Source organism: Ambystoma mexicanum, chromosome 11, assembly GCF_040938575.1.
Source record: "Ambystoma mexicanum isolate Mex_15411 chromosome 11, UKY_AmexF1_1, whole genome shotgun sequence".
In the NCBI taxonomy this organism is placed as follows: domain Eukaryota; kingdom Metazoa; phylum Chordata; class Amphibia; order Caudata; family Ambystomatidae; genus Ambystoma; species Ambystoma mexicanum.
The window spans coordinates 260,783,825-260,804,146 of record NC_090934.1 but is presented as its reverse complement, the minus strand read 5'-3'; the positions used below and the strand labels follow the sequence as shown (position 1 = coordinate 260,804,146).

Sequence of the window (20,322 nt, the reverse complement as noted above, 5' to 3'; positions counted from 1 at the left end):
GTTGTGTGAGCTCATCTGTGTTGATTTCCGGGTTCTGTGTGGAGTCGTGTAGAAGACGCCTGGGCGCGTTTGCCTACGCAGCTCAGTCACGTCACGGATAGAGGCGGGGAATATGAATGTTTTGATAAAGTCTGTTTCAGGGGCGGGGGATTTGATTTAGTGCCGCAAAAGCAGGTGAGCCAGGGAGATGGGGGGAAATGATAGGATTATCAGAAAATGGCGGCTGATTTTGAGTGCGTTAATGGACGAAAAGTCGGGTAAGGTCCATAGGAAAGTTTTCTACGATCTACCGAGTTATGCTTAAAAACAAATGGCCGAACCGTAGGGACAATAAAAAAAAAGTCCCGGAACTATCCTTTAAAGCCTCTGCTCTGATGCAGTTTAGCAAAGTGGCTTATTTGAGGTCGTCATTATATTTGTTCCCTCCAACTACCCTCAAGTATACCTGGAATCTGTCAATCCACTGTTCCCATGGGCATGTGGGGTTCCCAGGAAGCGGAAGGAACTGCATTGGTGCTGTAACAAGCTGCATGATGGCAGGCAATTAGTCTTATTCTGTGAATAATATCTATATGTGCTTGCTTTGACTTGCCCCTTTATTTTTCTTCTAGTTTCCTGTATGTATATATATATATATATATATATATATATTAAATGTTCAACGTAGATGTTGGTTCTAATTTCCAAACTTCTTTAAAACCTGTCTTCCTGTGTTTTGAACTGTCCATAGAGTATTTAGAGTTCATTCAAATACAGTTCACTCAAATGCATGTATTTTGGTTTACTTTGTTATTTGTGTGTGCACGTTGTGGCAATCAGCCCATCCATTTGATTTTGACATTCCTCTGTGCTCCGTGACTTTGTTATCTAGGCAACACACTAAAAGTGATGTCGTTTTCAATATGGCTGCCACGTTTTGGCATGCCTTTGGGTCCTTTCCTCTAATGTCGTCATTGCCGTTGTGGGAGCCTTTTATATAATACGGCGCACTCGTGACAAGCAGAACCTTTGTAATCCACCATATTTTGATAATGAAAGGGAGGCTCACCCAATGTCTCTTAGTCTCAGGAGCGCTGGAATAAGGATACACTTGCCGCAGCCTGTTCGGGGCACAACAGCATTCACCTTCACCGTGCAGGCATCGGCAGATCTGCACTCGGTCCCGGCAGGCCGCGCAGCGTCTCTCACGCAGCTGCGATGTTGTGCCAGCCCCGGGGGCTCTGTATCAAAATATCCTCGTCGCCATGTGTAATAAATCCATGAGAGGCGTAGGTAAGTGGACAGTTAGCTTTATTTATAGAGCCCCCGGAGCATATGGCTGCCGGGGTACATTTTCATTCCAAATGGTTCTGGAATTACTACATTCCAGAACCATACTATGCATACTTTATGTACTACGCGGATTACGTAGAATTGCATAGATCACTTGCTCCCTGCCTTACCTTATCAGCCGCACCCCCCCAAAGCACTTACCTTCTCAGCCGGGGAGGGACACACAGGTGTGCCGCCGACTCCCCTCTATCCATGCGGCATCAGTTCCCACCCACTTAGGTTGAGTCGGACCTGGCACTGCAGGGGTCTTTTTTCTTAAACTTTTTTTTCTCTAACTTTCTAGTCACCTGCTCTCCATCTAATAGAAACAGGAGACACCCCGCAACCCCTGCTACCCGTATTCAGTGTAATGGGGGTCAGGATATTTGCACTGCACGGAAATGTCGCAGTAATCGCGGTGACATTTTGGAGCGATAACCTGTGAAGTGGCCAAATTTGATATTAAAATTGTTGCTCCAAGACACATACTCTTCCTTATTGCAAAACAACACAAGTGCATGCACCAACACAGCGAAGGAAGATCCAACTGATTTGTATAAAAATATAAAGTAATATTTATTGTCAGCTGAAGTGAAGCAGTACCTCAAACAGTTGTCAGCATAAGCCCACATTAAAGGAGAAGGAGTTTGGTTGGTGAGAGGGATAGGTGTATGAAGTAGTCTGAGAAACTGTGAGAAAAGACAATATGAAAGGAAAACCATGACAATAAAAGATAAAGGAAGGTCAAGCAATAAGGGACACTCAGCGACGGACAGGTAAAATGTGAAGGTAAGTAAGGCGAGTAATAAAAGAGAGGAGGGCAAAGAGACTGTGTGAACAGAGGCAAGAGTAGTCATGAAAGAGAAGGTGCAATCAAAGAAGAGGGTTGAGTTACTGAGAGGAGAGTAAAACAATGAGAGGGGAGGGAGATTGAGTAAAAGAAGAGGCAAATATCAAAGAGGAAAGTAAAGCAAAAAAGACAAGGCGACGGAGTGGGGAAACAGTAAAGAGAGGGGACACATAGAGTTAATAAGATAAGGAAGAGAGAAACATAAAAGGGTAGAGATGAGCAGCACACTGAGAGAAAAAATCGAGATGTATAGAGATCGCACAATAAATGAGAGACGCAGAGAGACAGGAAGAAAAGAGAACAAGGAGCTAGAAACTGAAGGAAGATTGAGGACTATATTGGGTAGTGGAAACGTCAAAACAGCTCCACCTTAGTTATTACAGTAAGATATGCACTGAAGTAGGCTCCACATGAATATAACTTAAACAAAACTGTACACAGGCTAATTAAACTATTTTATATGACATTCCCAATACAAATAAAACACCACAATGTCAATGAATGAACAATGTATGAAAAAAACCTCTTGAAATCAGAAACTAATACACAGGATTGCTGTTTTCCAAATGAGAGGGTCTTGCATAACAGAATATCCACTGGGCAGAAACTGGACTGACCCCAGATGTAATATGAATGCTGAGCACACCTTGTCAGACCAACTGATCTGTATGTTAAGTGAGAGATACACAATTTTGATAAACAAATAATTTGTTTTTCAGCAAAGTCCTGCAAACATGAGAAATCTCACCAAATACATTTATTTGGATTCAAGGGAGGTCTTCTCCCTCTATCTGTCCAGAAAGTCCCTTGAAATTCCTTCTGAGGCTCAGACCTATCGTAGAGGGGATGTGTCACCAGCCTTGGAGAGCTCTGACCCTTTAACGTATGTGTAGTCCTCCTGGGGCTTCAACATCCACAGAGGAACATGCCATGCCTGCTGCTGATCACAAGGAAGTCTTTCTGCATGGTTCCTTAACATTAAGCCCCAAAGAGAGCATTGTCTGTCAGCTGAGAGGCCATGGCTGGTCTGGTGAAATCAGGCTGTGATATCCCCTGGTTAAAGGGCCCTTTTGTGAGATTGAGTGTTCATAAGTCTCCACCATGACCTGGACTTCCTAGTCTGGTTGTGTCTGTTGGTAGTGGATGAAACGTTATTGGATGGTTGAGTCTTGGTCTTCATATTGTTTCAGGTCACAGCTTTGGACTTGAAGGCTTGTCTCCTTTGATTATCTGGGGATGCAGGATTGCATTGTCCGTTACCCAAGTTAGGGCCACTTTTAGACATGCAAACCACTTCTAGTGCTATGTTTTGAGGTGTCAACATAGGAGAAATGGCCAAGCCAGACCAGTCTATTCCATCCACAAGTGGCTGGTACTTCTCAAGCTTTGGTTAAAGCTTTCATCATGAGGTATGTCTATAGGCTATAGACAGATAGTTTTGGTGTAAGGGAATGTGGAACACAGGCTCGTAGTACTAGGCAAGATGGCTCTAGAGCACTAAGGCCTCTGGATTTTGATAAAGTCATTGCTCATCTTCCGGTGGTGGGTGGACATGAAGATGTCATTCTCCCGAGGACAGTCATGGTGGCAAGAGCACGTCTTGATGAGCATCATTTTCCTCCTGAAGACCTCACCCTCGGGGCACTTGAACTCAACATCCATGGTAGTGCTGGTGTGGGGCGTACAGCAGCGTCCATCAGCACAGCTCCCGCAGAACTTTGGCCGGTACAGTCTCACGCTGGTGCAGCCTGTGAACTCGAAACGAAGGCCCTTTGTGGGTCTAGGGGTGCGGATGCACTTCTTACCTTTCTGGTGATAAAGGAAAGAAAAGCCATCTAAGTAACAGCATTTCTCACATGAAAAGCAAATTAATGTACAGTTGTAAGAGTCATGTGAGACACAATGGACAAAACCTTCAAGAACAAAACAAATGCAATTCGCATCAAAGAAGACAATACCTGAAATCTTCAGGTAGGTTTGAGGCACCATTGAATAGGTCCTTTGGGAAGTCGCCAATACCAATGAGGAACTAGTTGAGGAAGTGTGAAATATACTGAGGAAACCTTTAAGGAAGTCTGGGACATGATGGCAGAGACCTTATAAGCAGTCAGGAACACCAGTGAATAAACTCTTAATGCAATCTGGGACACCCCAGAAAAAAACCTTAAAGAAATTCTGAGGCACCAACAGAATAAGCACTTAGGGAAATCTGGGGTAAGAAACATTTAAGGAGGTCTGGAATACCACAGAGAAAGTCTTAATGGAAGTGTAGTACTCCACAAAGGAAATATTTAAGAAAGTATGGGGCAACACAAAGTAAACCTTTAAGAAAGCACTCTAGATAAAATCTTTAAGGAAGTCTGGGAGATTAACATTTTAAGGAAGTTTGGGACATCACAGAATAAATCTTAAAAGGAAACCCAACACTACCGACACAGTTTAAGGATGTCTGGGGCCCCTCAGAAACTTTTTTCAAGGATGTTTTGTTCCGCCATAGAATATACCTTAAAGAAAGCGTGGGACACCACAAAAACATTATTAGATAGTCTTGATCACCATTGAAGAAGACTTAAGGGAGATGTGGGATACCACAGAAGAAGCATTGAAGTCTAGTACATGACGGAGGAGACCTACAAGAAGGCTGTGCAACACTAGAGAATAACAACATGGTAATGATGGCCCATATTAGCACACACAATAAAGTAATTTGGGTCTTGACACACAATTAATCATTGTTCTACAAATAACACTGCATTTGTTCACATATGCAAACACTGTGAAAAAGACATATATACAGAAAATCACATAAAGTGCTAGAAACACAAACATGGACACACCTGCATTGTGACCAAAAACATTAGCCAACACAAACATGCCAACTATCTCCTTAGAGACTCAATTTCGGACACACTACATCAGTGGTTATGTGGTGAACCAGTGAAAGAAGTTAACATATTGCAAGTTCAATTCACAAGTATTTTATTTCTTTTTTCAAAATAAAAAACGTATTCATTTGATCACAACAGTGCATTGGCTCAGCACAAAGTCTACTTGAAACACTTCAGAACTTCGTCTCCCAGAATGCAATAGTTTTCCTTCTCTCAATGGGACGCTTTGGCACTGCTACTCTGTACACCATTATGTATTATCAGAACAGGGGCATCTTGGCACTAAGACAGTCAAAGAACGAGACAAGAACCAGCAGCCTCGAATAAGAGAGTTTTAAGAAGTCGCCGAAGGGAGAGATGATTCTCAACAGTTCGTAGAGCAACAGGAAGCTCGTCCCAGAGCTTTCCTGCCACCACTGAGAAGGCCTGCCCTCCAACTCGCAACCGCCGAGGATAACCACAAGATTAGCCCCACCTGATCGGAGAGTCCGATTCGGGATATAAGGGAGAAATGTATCCTGTAGGAATTCTGCTCCCTGTCCATAGTATGCCGGTTGGACCAAAAAAAGAGGTTTGACTCGAGGGGCAAGGGGGTGGGAGGGTGGATAGCTCAGGGGCAACGTGCTCGCCTTGGAAGCAAGACGGCATGGAGCAACACAGGTTCGATCCCTGGGCGCGTGCTTAGAAACCTCTGGGTATTAAGCGCCCTATAAATAACCTATCATATCATATCAATCCTTTCTGCCATTGGGAGCCAATGCAGGGAGCGGAGGATGGGGCTAATGTGGGCCCCGTAAGGCAAGAGAGTGGCCACCAAATTTTGAAGGCGCTGCAGTCGGTGAATGAGGCCCATGGACTGAGCCAGGTAGAGAGCATTGCAGTAGTCAATGCGGCAGGAAATCAGAGAGGGAACCACCTGTGGATGGAGTGCCACAGGCAAAAAAGGTAGGATTTTAAGCAGTACCTTCAGAAGATAAAAACCTGCTTTGCATGCCGCCTCAACCTGAAAGGCCATAGAAAGTGAGGACGAAACGCAGACACCTAAATTCTTGACCATTGATACCTGGACAGGAAAGTATCCCAGCACTGCTGGCCAGAAGGAAGGGGCCCACGAAGAGATATGAGAAGAGGAACCCAGCACCAGAACCCCTGTCTTGTCCCGGTTCAGCTTCAGCCAGTTGCTATTCATCCAGCCATTCACCGCCTCCAGGCACTCGCACAACCGCTGTGACATCTGAGCCTGGTCAAGATCTAAATGGAACAAGATCTGGGTGTCGTCAGCATAGGTGTAGTACCAGAAGCCGCGAGAGCAGATGAGGGCAACTAGTTTCTGAACATAGATGTTGAATAAAAGCGGGGACAGGGCAGAGCCCTGCGAAACACCACATGTGATAGGGTGAGAGACCGAACGAAAGGGTGGAAGAAACAGCGACTGGCCCCGGTCAGAGACGAATGGGGCAAACCATGCCAGGACGGGTCCAGAAAGGCCAGCCAGTGCCAGGAGGCCAGCAGGATGGAGTGGTCCACAGTGTCAAATGCCGCTGAAAGGTCCAGCAGTACCAGGGCACCCACTCCACCTCCATCCACCAGCAAAGCCAAATCGTCCAGCACTGACACCAGGACACTCTCTCTTCCCCGCCCAAGCCGAAATTAGGCTGAAAAGGATCAAGACCAGCTGATCTCTCTATAAAAGTAGACAAAAGAGAAGCACCTGGTGATTCCAAGAGTTTCATAAAAAAAGCAAGAAGAGAGATAGGCCAATAGTTGCTCAGAATTAGGGGATCCAGTGATTATGATAATGATATTTTATTTATATCACACTTGTACACAAGTGTTTCAGAGCGCCAACAGGCAAAAGGGAGGGGAACAAGGGAGATCAAAAAATAAAAATAAAACAGCGATCTTTCTAGGCCCAGTGATCTCTAAGAAAGCGCAAGTGCATGGAAAAGGGAAATAAAGGGGAAAGTGCATGTAGGGGCAGGAGAGAAAAACAGAATAAATAATTAGATAAAAATAGATAAATAAAAAAGGGTAGTGCAGCCAACAAGTAGCAGGTGAAAGTTGGTCAGATAAGTATATCTGATAAGTACAGAGGAAACGCGGGAGGGGGACTGTATGGGTACAGATACAGAACCATAGTTCTTTTTTCAAAAGAGGGAGAACAATGGCCTTTTTTAACTGCGCTGGATTAATCCCGCTTTGGCAAGAATTATTAATCCCAGTAGTAGCCCAGGTAATAAATAACCTGTGGCATAATTTCCTTTAGTACCGCCACAGGAATAGGATCTGAAGTAGCAGCAGACTTAAGTTGAAGTGGCGCTGTTGCAGCTGCCTCCATAGATAAATCCTGGAAATGAGACCAGGAATAAGGAGCTCCAATGCCTTCTCCAATGACAGACTTCTCCAATGACAGACTTGTGCAGGAGCCGTAGCCTGTATGTGATCGTGAATGCTTACAACTTTATTGAGGAAACCAATCGCCAGAGAATCGCATAATGTATGAGAGGGGGACCCTGGGCGTAACATGCGTCAGAGATGTAAACGATTTAACTACCTCAAACAATTCCTTAGATTGGCTGAGGGATGACAGGACTTTATTGGTGAAAAATGCCTGTTTGGTTGATTGAATAGCTATGTGGTGTTATGTCCTGCGTTGTGCCGGAGGCCCAGCACGAGGGGCTGGCTCCGGTCCAAGAAGGCCGCATGGCCTGGGCGCGACCTTGGCAGGGGAGCGCAAAGAAACACACACACGCTGGCTCAGCTTCGCCCGGAACTGCCTCCCACTCAGGGGGCGGGGCTTTTATTAACATGCCCTACGTCACCGCGCTGCGGGACGTAGGGCGGATATAACATTCCTCCTTTATTTCAACATGACCTAAACAACATAAACGTAAACCGCATGCTCAACTATAACACTTCTGCCACTGCTGGGGAAATTAGCATACATAGTCATTCAGCCTCGCAGGCGGCCTCGTGGCCTTTCTCAGGCTGTACCGCTTCGCTTGGGGGCTGTCCCCGCTCGGCTCGTCAGTCTGCTCACCTTCAGTACATGTGTCCTCACTGCTGGGTAGTCTCGGTGATTGCCAGCTGCAATCCCCCGCAGATCCTTCCTGGGGGTCTTGCGCCGGCACGTCGCTGCTTTGTTGCTCGTTGTCGTCGTGGTGCCCTTCGCCATCCGTCCAGAGGTGCTGGGGCACGGGCTTGAACCAGGAGGCGTTCCTTGTTACTTCCCGACATCCCCGTGTGACCGTTATCATGGTCCCACGCCGGTTGCTGATAGTCCATGGCAGTTCGTCATACCTGGTGTCCATCTTGGATTTTGTGGGGTTTCGCAACATGATTACTTGGTCGCCCACTCTGTGGTTCGAGGGCCTTGCTCTTCTCTTGGCGCTCATGTGAGCATTGGCACGTGTTCTCCTCGTTTCCACACGTGCATGGTCGATGTCGTCAGGGGTTCTGCTTGGATGATGGGGAATCGACGAGTTGATGACAGTTCCGAACATAAGGTCAGCGGGTGGTATGCCCGTGGTGCTGTGGGGGGTGACACGATAGTTCCTTAGGAAACGGAACAGGTCGATCCTCCATGGGCTGCCGTTTGCCTTAGATACTCGGAGTACCTTGTTGATAGTTCTCATGAAACGCTCGACGTCCCCATTAGCTTGCGGCCACCTTGGCATGATATGGTGGTATTTGACGCCCAGTTCCTGTAGGTATGACCTGAATTCCTCCCCTGTGAATGGGGGTCCATTGTCACTCTTAATGGTCGTGGGCAGACCATGGGTGGCAAACATCTTTTCTATCACCGGGATGACCACTTCCGCGGCGGTGGACTCCAGTATCTCGACCTCTGGATATCGTGAGTGGTCATCGATTGCCACCAGTAGATGTAGCCCCTCTCTGATTTTGCAAAAGTCAATGCTGATCGCTTCCCATCGTGCCCGGCCACGCTCGGCCGACAGGATCGGTTCTGGGTCAGGGGGTCCACTCGTTATTTGGCAGGGTAGACATGTGTTCACTAAGTCCTCCACTCGATCGTCAATGTGAGGGAACCAAACCCTGTGTCGGATCCGTGCCTTTGTCCTTGCAAGCCCTTGGTGTCCTTCATGCGCTAGGGCAACTATCCTGTCTTGCAGCCTTGGGGGTATGATGATGTGGTCACCCCTTAGCAGGAGCCCTCCCTCAGTGATCGAGAGGTCTTGTCGAACCGTGAACATGCCTGCTAGGAACGCCTTGGCCCCCTTGGTTCTATTGCGTGTATGCGACATGAAGTCTTTCCAGTTGCCTGACAAGATGGCATCCTTTACCAGATCGCAACATGGGTCATTCTGGGTTTCTGTCGTAATGTCCTCGATGTTTATCGCTCTGGGCCTCATGGTGTGGACCACTTGACAGATGTGCTCCTCCGTTTCTTCGGCGACTAACACTTCCTGCTGGGTGGCTGGTCGTGGGTGTCTCGACAGGAAGTCTGCGGGGTTGCCGCTGCCCGGTTGGTAGACAAGTTCGAAATCATATTGCTGGAGGTGTAGCAGCCACTTGGTGATTCTGGCTGGTGGGTGTGCCGATGACCCAATGAAGATTGGTAGCAGGGGCTTGTGGTCGGTGATCGCCGTGAACTTGCGCCCATATAGGTACATGTGGAAATGTCGACATCCCCATAGAACGGCAATTGCCTCCTTCTCTATGTGGGAGTACCTTTGTTCCGTTGCAGTGAGTGCCCTGGATGCATAAGCAATCGACCTTTTTGTGCCCTCTTTCGTGACCTGCATCAAGATTGCTCCGAGTCCGACTGGGCTGGCATCCACAAATAGTTCTGTCGGGAGGTCCGTGTCGTAGTAGGCCATCCTGGTGTCCGTTGACAGGGAGTCTTTTATGTTCTCAAATGCCTCCTGGCATTCGGGTCCCCAGTCCCACTTGGTGCTGGCCTTTGTTAGCTCCCTCAGTGGTTCGGATAGTGTTGCTAAGTTCCGAATGAATCTGCCACAGTAGGTGGCCATACCCAGGAAACTGCGCCCCTCGGTGGGAGTCATGGGGGGGCTGGCAGCTTGTATGTCCGCCACTTTCTGGGGATCAGGCGATATGCCGGTGCGGTCGAACCGGTATCCAAAAAACGTAATTTCTGGTTTTAGGAATTCGCACTTTTCTCGATGGATTGTGAGTCCGGCGCTTTCCAACCTGCCCAGTAGTGCTTTCAGTCTCACGATGTGTTCCTTGATGTCCGGTGCATGTATCAGGATGTCATCGCTCACGTTCAGTACCCCTGGTATGCCTCTGATGACCTCCTGGATGGTTTGTTGAAAAACCTCCGCGGCCGACGATATGCCGAAACTCAGGCGCTTGTACCTCCTCAGGCCCAAATGGGTTGAGAACGTGGTGATGTAGCGCGATTCTCTGTGTAGCTTCAGCTGGTGGTACCCCGCCTTTAGGTCTACCTTCGAGAACACACACGATCCCGTGAGGTCAGTGATGATTTCATCGATTGTCGGCGTTATGTGTCGCTCTCTCTTTATGGCTGCATTGGGCAGGCGCATGTCAATGCAGATCCGAACTTTCCCTGGCTGTTTGGGCTTCCGGGTGACCACCATCGGGGAAACCCACGGTGTTGGTCCCGTGACTTCTTCGATAATACCAGCGGCTTCGAGTGACCTTAACTCCTTCTCGACTTGTTCCCTCATGTGGAAAGGTGTCCGTCGGTGTCTTACTGCGCGTGGTTGCACTGACTGATCAATATGTAGTTTGATGGTCTTTCCTTTGAGACAGCCTATCCCCCTCTGTAGCATGGGGTGCTGCCTGAGAAAGTTCTCGACCTCGGATGTGTCGTCAACGTGGCATATGAATTTTACCACGCCCAGGTCTTCAGCCGCATCTCCGCTCAACAGGCTTTCAATTCCCGCCTTGACGACGTAGATCTTCGACCACAACTTCTGTTCACCATGCTCAAGCGTGGTGCGGAACCTCCCGATGACTGGTAGAGGTTCTCGACTGCCGTAGGCAAATAGTCGAGTGTCTGTGGATTTTAGCTCGGGTCGTGGAGCGAGGGTTCGGAAAACGGTGGTTGGCATGACGTTTACCGACGCCCCCGTGTCGATGGTCATTTGTATGTCCTGGCCTTGTATGTTGACCATGCATTTTCGTCGCCTGGCGGTTCTTTTCGACTGGGCTGGCCCTTGGTTTAGTGTCGATACTAAGTATACCTTTCGGCCCTTTCCTTCGTTCCCCGTGCCTGCTGTTTGTCGTAGGGCTGAGAGATCATCTCCTTCTTCTTCCGTCGAGGAGTTGACTACCGCTACCCTCCTCGCGCTGGCTTGTTTCTTTTTCTTCGATGACCCTTTCTCCTGGGATCCTTGTGGGGGCGGCAACGGCGTACTCACGGATCTGCACACTTTCGCGTAGTGATCCTTCCGGCCACATGCTCCACACGTGGTGCCTTGCGCCGGGCAATTTCGCCTTCCGTGCCTTTGGCCACCACACCATCCACATTCAGTTGGTCCTGGTGCTCGAGGCTGCCACCTGTTCTGGGTGTAACCGCTGCCATATTCGCTCCTCGTTGATTGTCTGTCCGAGATTTGAGCCACCAATGCTGTGGACAGTGACGGCTGGAGTTTTTGTAGGGTCACTTCCATGTTTGCGGCCCTGGAGTGGGCAAGCTCCCTTTGTCGGCCCAGTTCCAGGATGCGCTGTAGAGGGATACCTTTCTCACTGAGCACGAGACGCCTCAGCTTCTCCGAGTGAATTCCATTTATGATTTGCCTCCTAATCTCCCTTTCAGTGTTCGTAAACTGACACGACATGGCCAGCTTCCTCAGCCTCGTGTGGTAGGCGTCGAGGGTCTCGTCGGTGGCCTGGATGGTCGTGCAGAAGATGAAGGTTTCATAGTCTGGATTCAATTGCGGGAGAAAATGTGCTGTCAGAGCGTCCTTCGCGCTCTGGTATGCATCTTGGCCGTCGTCCACCTCCAGGGAGTTAAAGATGCGCAGCACCTCGTCGCCCACACTAAGGAGTAGATGAGCCTTCATTTTTCTGGATGACGTGACGTCCTTACATTCCATGGCCATCTCGAACTTCTGTAGCCATAGCTGCCATCTGGGCCCACTGGACGATGGGTCCGTGAATGGGTCGAATGGTTGGATCAACGTCGACGAACTTCCCTGCGTGCGAGGCGGTGGTGACGCCATGGACAGGTTTGCCGCCATTCTGGACGGTGTGGAAGGTCCAGGGGTAGATGGCCCAGTCGCCATGGTGATGCGTGCGCTCAGTCGCCGAGTGTCTACCTTTCAGGTTCGTGCGTGCCCTGTGGTGATGCAGCGTCCTACCGGCACATGTGCTCCGATGGATTGGTGCAGGAGACGACGTGCTGGTGGTGCCTGGGACGACACGTGAAAAAAAACTTTTTTTTTTTTTCTTTTTTTTCACCCTGCGAGGATGAGGTGTGGAAAAGGTGGATGAAAAGAGAAAAAAAAATTTTTTTTTTTTTTGGGGGGTGGGGGTCACGTGGTCGTGAGGCCCCCACCGGGTGTCCAAAAATTTATACGGAGCGACCGTGTGGTCTCCGGAGCGCGTGGATGCTCGCTCACTTCCTCGTCGCCATTGTTATGTCCTGCGTTGTGCCGGAGGCCCAGCACGAGGGGCTGGCTCCGGTCCAAGAAGGCCGCATGGCCTGGGCGCGACCTTGGCAGGGGAGCGCAAAGAAACACACACACGCTGGCTCAGCCCGTGCTGAGGGATGATTGCGTGGCCTAAGAAGTTTGAGATGGCACACGAAATATGTGGCTTGAAGAAATGTGTGAGCCAAGAAAGAGAGGTCAACCCTTGATGACTTCCTACAGTTCGTAGCAATGGATGTCGCCAACAGGCTATGATCTGCCATTCTACAGCTGCGATGAAGAGGGGCAGCTGGACTGAAAGTGCTACACAGAGTGATGTTCTTGATGGTGAATTTGATAAGACAGTGATCTGACCAGAGCACCGGTTTGGGGGGGCACATCTGGATATGTTGGCCAGCCGAAAATACCAGATCCAGAATACCAACACCAGGTTCCAAGACTAGCTGGTTTAGTTCCTAGCCGGACAAGGACTGAAAAAACTGAGCTATACAAGAAACCTGTGGGTGATTAAACCTAATGTTGAAATCCTCTAAAACAATCAGGTTTGAGGTCTTCAGTTGCAACGTGGCAACAGTTCCCATAATTCAATATTGGATGGAGCTATACTCCTTTTACATTCCATTTTAGACACTTTTTTAATTAGATAAACATTCCCTGAATCCAGTGTCTGAGCTGACCTTCTCTCATAGTTTTAATTCACATCTCTGGTTCTTTCACTACAATTTCCATAATTCAGTGTCTGGGGTAGTACTTGAACTGCAATTCACATGACTCAGTGTCAGAGTGCTTTCCTTCTCTCACAGTCTTCAATGCACCCTTTAGCAGTTTAGTTTAAGTACAATTGCCAGAGTTGTGTCTCTGAGATTGGTAAATTTTTTATTTTTGAATTTGTAAAGCTCGCTACAGCCTGTGTGCATCGAGGCGCTGTTGCAAGCACATGACTTTGTTACAGCTTCATGGAGGATCGCTCATAGGTTACAGAGAGCAGAACCTGGGCATAGTGAGCATGAAACAGGTACAACTGTACAAGATAGCACAATGAAAAATATACATATTAAGTTTATAGTAAATGTGTGCAAGTTCAGCAGCAAGGTAGCCACACAACACAATGAGGCCTTTTATACAAAAAGCCATGTTTTGACGGCCTTCCTGAAAGCTGTGTGAGACTCAATGTTCCTTATGTGTGTAGGTAGGGAATTCCATTGAGATGCAGCAATGAAGGGGAAGCTCGAGCCTCCAGCGCGGGACCTGGAGATTTTGGGAACAGTGGAGTAGGCCATTCTGGTAGGCCTATCCGAGTTGGGTTTGGCAAACCTCTGGGAAAGATAGAGGGGTGCAGTGTTGTTGAGGCATTTGTGTGAGATGGTGAGAATTTTTAAAGTGACGCGTTCCTTGATGGGAAGCCAGTTTCCTGGTGGCAGAGATATGTTTCCCTTTTGAAATGCCAGTGGCTGCCCGGAGGGCATTATTCTGTATGGACAGAAGTTTTTTGATGTTTTTTGGGGAGGTGCCGGCCATGAGGGCATTGCAGTAGTCTAGCCTCAATCCAATAGTAGCCCTTGCTATCGTGAGGCAGTTCTCTCTAGACAAGAAGGGTCTGGCTGCATTGATCAATTTAGCATGTTAAGACGCTGCGGATGCAATCGCATTGACTTGTCTGCTCATGGTGAGATTAGAGTCTAAGGAGACCCCTTAGGTTTTGACCGCCTGCAGCACAGGGATAGAGGTACTGTCAATGGTGAAGGAGTGGTATTTTGCGTCCATTTTCTTTAGGGTTGCCGGGGCTCCAATGAGAAGCAGTTCTGTTTTTTCCCTGCTGAGGAAGAGCCAGTTTTCTGCCATCCAGGTTTGAATTTTGGAGTAGATGGAATTTAGTTGGTCTTTATCAGAATCATAGTCGCCGGTGAGGGGGATGAGGACCTGCGTGGTGTTCGCGTAGTTGGTATATGAAATACCTAGCTCGTCTAAGAAATTAAATAAGGGCTTCATAAAAAGATTATAGTGGGTGGGCGAAATGCAGGAACCTCGCGGGACGCCGCATTTGATAACATCACGGCTGGCACATGCTTGGTCTGAAAAGACTTTCATGACTCTGCCCCGGAGACATGAAGCAATCCATTCCGTGGCCTTGGAGGAGAAGTTGGCAGTGGTTTATAGGAGGTGGCAGAAGGTGCTATAATCAACCAGATCAAAGGCTGCTGATAGGTTGAGTAGTAGTAGGAGTGCCAATTTGCCATAGCCTCTAAGATCATAAGTTTGATTTTTAAGGTCTAGAAGCGCAGTTTCCATCCCATGTCCTGGATGGAAGCCTGACTGGCATAGGCCAAGGAGGTTATTGGCCTCCAGGTAGTTTTGGACCTGCAGATAAGTTGCCTTGTCATGAATTTTGAGGAGGAAAGGGACTGTGGTAATGGGTCTATAATTCCCCGGGACTGTTGGGTCCAATGCTGGTTTCTTCAAAAGTGGGTGTACCCAGGCTTCCTTAAGACATGCGGGACAAGCCGAGAGGTGTAAGAGGCGTTCATGAAGGCTGTCAAAAAAGGGGCTAACGTGGGGGCACAATCTTTGATGAGCTGTGCAGGGCAGACGTTCCCTTTACAATTGGACGGCTTAATGGTTTTGAGTAAGGCAATGACTTCCTGTTCATTCATTTCTTTGAAGGCAAAAGTAGGGGATTCATGGGAGGATATGCAATGGAAGTCAGCGATTTGTTGGCTTAATGCCTGTTGATGGGCAATGATACTATTACACCAGTCTGCACTTTTGGAAGTGGAGGGCGGAGAGGGTGCTGGTGATTCCAAATTCTCTAAACATAGAAAAGATTTCTTTGGACCCTGATTTAGCATTAGATATCCTTGTGTCAAAAGAGTTGCTTTTGGCTGTGATGATGGCCTTTTTATAATCTTTGACTATGGACTTAAATGCTGTTTCAGTGGCGTGACAAGGTTTGGCTACCTATGCAGAGTGAGAGGCTCTATTTCTGGCCCGCATTTCTAGGTGATCTGAGGAGAACCACGCATTAGTGTCTTTATTCCGTTTGGCTTTCCTGAGAGTCAACGGGGAACGGGCTTCCACCGCATTGGTGATTATGGTGTTGTAGGTAGCAGGTAAGGAATCTGGGTCCTTAGAAAATGGTGTCTGGAGGGCGTGCGATTGGAGGTAAGGCAGGAGCCTTTCCATGGTTAGCTGCCGGGCGCTCCTGCTAAAGGCTGGCTGGAGTGGTTCAGCTGGCCAGGGAGGTTCTTTGGCGATGTTCAACTTGAAGGAGATGGCGTGATGATCAGACCAAGGGATGGGAGAGATGGCTGAGATGAAGGGGGGGCCGTTATGGTGTGCGACCCAGTCTAGGGTGCGACCTCTCATGTGAGTGGGTAGTTTCACCGCTTGTTGGAATTCTAAGGAGGATAAGGATTTGTTAATGGTTTGGTGGTTTTATGGGTCATACATGGCCAGATTGAGGCCTCCTAGCACAAGAGCTTTGGAGGTTTTCTTTAGGTTGTTGGATATGGCGTGTAGGAGGGTGTCTTGGAAGTCTGTCGCTGGTCCTGGAGGGCGATATACAATGTGGAGGTTGATCGTGCAGCTGGGGAGGGCTGAATTGTAAGAGGCAGGTAGTCACTGTTGGAACCTAGGTCTCCTCCTTGCATTTTTCTAATAGAGATGGTCTCTTTCGCTATGAGAGCTACCCCTCCTCCTTTCTGAAGGGGGCGATCCTGCCTGAAAATGGTGTAACCTTGAGGGAGGGCTAGTGATAGGGCTGGTCCTGAGGCTTCATGATGCCAAGTTTCACTGATGAATTATCGGTCGAGGTCCTTCATGGACTACAATTCCCATAATTCAGTTTCAGAGCTTTCCGTTTCTCAATGTGTTTATTGCACACTTTGGTACTTTAACAAAAATTTCCAGAATTTAGTGTTGAAGCTTTCCAATTCTCACACTCCTTATTTGGTGCTCATGTATTTTGACGACATTTCGCAACATGCATGGTCGGCCTAACTCTTGTACTCCTGGGTTGCTCTTCAACTTGGCACTGTTCTCATTTCCGCCTCCAGTTTTCCCATTGACTTCCAATATCAGTGGCTTCTTGGGCTTCTCAAAGTACACCACGTTGCACTCCAGATTTCAATAGCATCTCTCAAGCTCTCACGGGACCTTCAAAGTTCTGGGAGCAGTTTTTCCAGTGCCCCATTCTTTTAAGGCACTAGCCTCTCCTGGATGTTCTGCCTAATACCTCTTGTCGCCAGGTTTCTGTTTTTGCAATCCCTCCAGTGCCCTCGGTACAGTTTGCCTCCTGGGTTCAGCCCAAGCAAAGTCAGAGCACCACTAGTCACGTGATGCCAAATTCTAACACCACATTTACACGTGGTGGAAGCATTACTGGGAAGGGTGCATGTACAATAGCACGAAGATGCAAACACGTGATGAGCCAGTTAATAAAGGACTTGTCCTCTGCATGCTTCCACAGTTGCCAATGTCTCTACTACACCTTCGAAGACACCACACAGCACCGTCTGCCGTGCCACTTCCTCTTGGCATACCTCATTCCTTCACCCCATTGTTGATCAGTCTCGCTGGCCTCGTTGATTTTCTGGTGTTTCCAGCTCCTCCTAATTCATCTTTCTCTGTTTCTAACTTCTAGCACCATGTGCGAGTGAGGAGATGTGATAAATGCCGGACTTCTTGGCTTTCATTGCCATTTATATCTGAAGCTGTTAGGTCAGAGGCCATTGTTTTCTGTCTACTTGATTTTGCAATGGTGACTGGCTGTGTTTCTGCTTCTACCAGAGCTTGCATGCAACTGATATGTCTCTTTTTGATCTATACTTGTGATGCTACATGGAAGCTCCTTTTGGCAACCATAAACACACAATGTGACAGACTGAAAAAATGACACTCACATGGTATCACAAACTGAAACACAGATGTAAAATGTAAAAACATACACAGCAGAACTGCAATACGGCTCTGAGCTCAGTGATCGCCTCTAGTAGTTTTAAGTCCAGGCCCTATTTCCACACATAGACACCCTCATAAAGCAGGACTCAAAAATAACAACAAACTCAATGTGCATTGCAACTATCACAAAGGTCAAACCTAATTTTCCACAATTAAATGTAAACCACTAATCCACATGCGGACCTCCGCACTATTGTGCGCTTGCTGCTTTCCCTACATCTCTTCTTGTTATCCTCAAAGAGGGGTGGTTGCTAGGTCTGGAAAGGATCCGGGGCTACCTAATGTCGGGACTATCGGAACTCGGGGCTAGCTAGCCTTTTGGTTGTAGCCCCTGAGCAGGGCCAGCGCTGGGCGTGTGCTGCATGTGCAGCTGCACTTGGCCCTGTGCTCATAGGGCCCCGCGCAGAGGGTGCAGCTGACTCGCTCTTCATGCATGCTGTAGAGTGGGTCGTGTTTGTGTGCTCAGTAGCAAAGCTGCAGTGCACTCTCAGCATACGCACAAGATGCGGGTCCCTGAAGGTGGAGTGAAGCTTGCTCTTCTACGGCCAGGTGTCGACGGGCAGGGTACCGGATGGAGGCGCGGGCGGGATCGCTTCCGCGGAGCTTCGGTGGAGGAGGTCTGGCGAGGCGGATCCGGCGGAGTGCCGTGTTGCGCGGAGGTGGAGCAGGAGGAGGAGGTGGTTCGCTGGTTTGCCCACCACGAGCGGGCTGCTGCAGGAGGAGGACTCCAGTGTGCGGGAGAAATCCTCGTCGCCAAATGTTGCCTAGGGATATAGGCCCAATGAAGGACGCACACACGGAGAGATAGGAGGAACTTCTTTATTCTTTTACAACCAAGCAGGAACTGGCGCTTGCTGCGCACGTGCCCCATAACCCCCTTGCCCAGTCAAAACTCCGCCTTTCCAACGGAGGGGGCTCATGAGCGTTAACCCCTTGAGCCCCGGGTAACAGGCGGGCCATGGGAATAGAGGGGGCAGGCGGCGCCGGCAGGACTGCAACAATGTAACCGTTTGCCCTTGATTTCACGTGACGTCACATGCCCGCGCAGTTTCAGAGTGTTCGAAGAACTTCTGAAATAGCAGCCAGAGCCATTTACTCCCTCCCCACACCAATGTTACCTCATTACTAGCCTCGGCCTCGTCCCGTTTTCTTTGACTGAGCTGCGACGACACCACTCTCCAACCATACCTGTGTACATTAGAAAAACAAAAACCTGGAGATTTACGTCACCTGATCTCCGCCCACATCGTCACAAAGCTCCGTCCATATATGCGCCCACTGCTACTAATTGAGTTCACTGAAAATGCATAGTTAACTTGTGTCCAAATTAAATGCAAATGTAGATGTTTCCGTTCCGTTTAACTTAACTCGGTTTTTAAAAACGGTGTTTGCAGTTACACGATTTGCTGAGCTTGCCCTACAAATCGGGTCAAAGTGCAACTGGATCTAAACATGTATCAGTCATGTTTTGTGAAGTCTGTCATGTTAATTCAGTTTACTTGAAAGGCAGCCTGCGAGAAACTCTGCTTTCTCAACAGTGTGGACACATTGGGAAAACCGTAAGTCTGAGTGTGTGGAAAGGAGCCGGAGCTTTTAGCATTCCTTTTCGCAGAAGCACAATGTAACGATACTGTTAATGCCCTTGAGCTGGAGGAAGCGCAGAAGTCGCTCGCCTATTAAAACACTGGGATAATTCCAAAAGTGAGAGTGAGTGGAGGCGGTGCTGTGTGAGCACATGGCTGGCTCCCGGTGAGGCTGGTGTCTGTGTCAGCCTCTCTGTCTGCTGTGGCGGCCCACCACCAGTCACCAGGGTGGCCCGCACCAAATGCCGGGATCACCCGTATTACCCTTGTATACTGCAGGCTCAGAGTAAACGGACTGCAGGGGGCACCCTGCAGCATCCGGAGCACCAGATGCCGACACTGTGGCTGGGGGCAGCCCGCAGATGGCAGCCTCGGCTCTGGTGGCACCCAGACCGGGGCTGCAACAACAGGCCGTGGTCACACGGCGGAAAAAGACCAAAGAACCACGCAGACACGGAGTTGCCACTTCCTGGGGCTCTGCTGCACTGACTCACGTACCAGCAGAGCCCCTTGTCATGACACATTCTCTTAACTGGGCAATGGGCCCACAGCTAAACGGGCCACACACAACACTCTTTTATTATGACAAAACCAAAACACACATAAAAACGCCACCCTAATGGGGTCCACACCTGTGGTTCATTCCAGTCTGCACACCACTCATGTTAACTACAAAATCACTGCAAACTCTGGTACTATCCAGTCCAAACAGCCCTTTGAAGTCCAGTGACTGATGTTGGGATCAAAAAATGCCGGGAACAAACTGTCCTCCTTGAGACGTCACACACCGATCCCCCGGTTTCCGTTGAAGGTGCTTGTGGCCACTTGTGCTGCAAGAAAGGAAGAACATGTTCTCCTCATCCTCCGCATAATCGTATTGCCTTGTCCTGCGCTCCTCTGCCACGTGGACAGCAGCTGTTTTGGGGGGCTTCCTCCATGCGGCCTCCTTTGATGCACTTCCTGCTGATGGCCCGACCATGCCGGCCGGCCTTGGGGCTGGGCACACCCGTGCAAAGTGATCCACTTTTCCACACCGTCCACACGTGTGTCCTTTGGCCGGGCTCTCCTGCGTGTGCGGGAGGTCCCATCAGCACTGATGGCATATTGTGGCAACTGGCTCTCTCCGTGGCCAA

The 20,322-nt window shown here is 48.8% G+C and overlaps 1 protein-coding gene across 1 annotated transcript in view; it reads right to left on the bottom strand.

Moving 5' to 3' along the window:
• Window positions 1-1,862: 1,862 nt before the first annotated feature.
• Window positions 1,863-20,322, bottom strand: part of LOC138503349 (CCN family member 2-like) — a 55,264-nt gene continuing 36,804 nt past the window's right edge. The window contains exon 5 of the mRNA XM_069622986.1: window positions 1,863-3,970. Within this exon, the coding sequence (XP_069479087.1) occupies window positions 3,659-3,970 (312 nt within the window). The 3' untranslated portion in view covers window positions 1,863-3,658. The remainder of the gene's footprint in view (window positions 3,971-20,322) is intronic.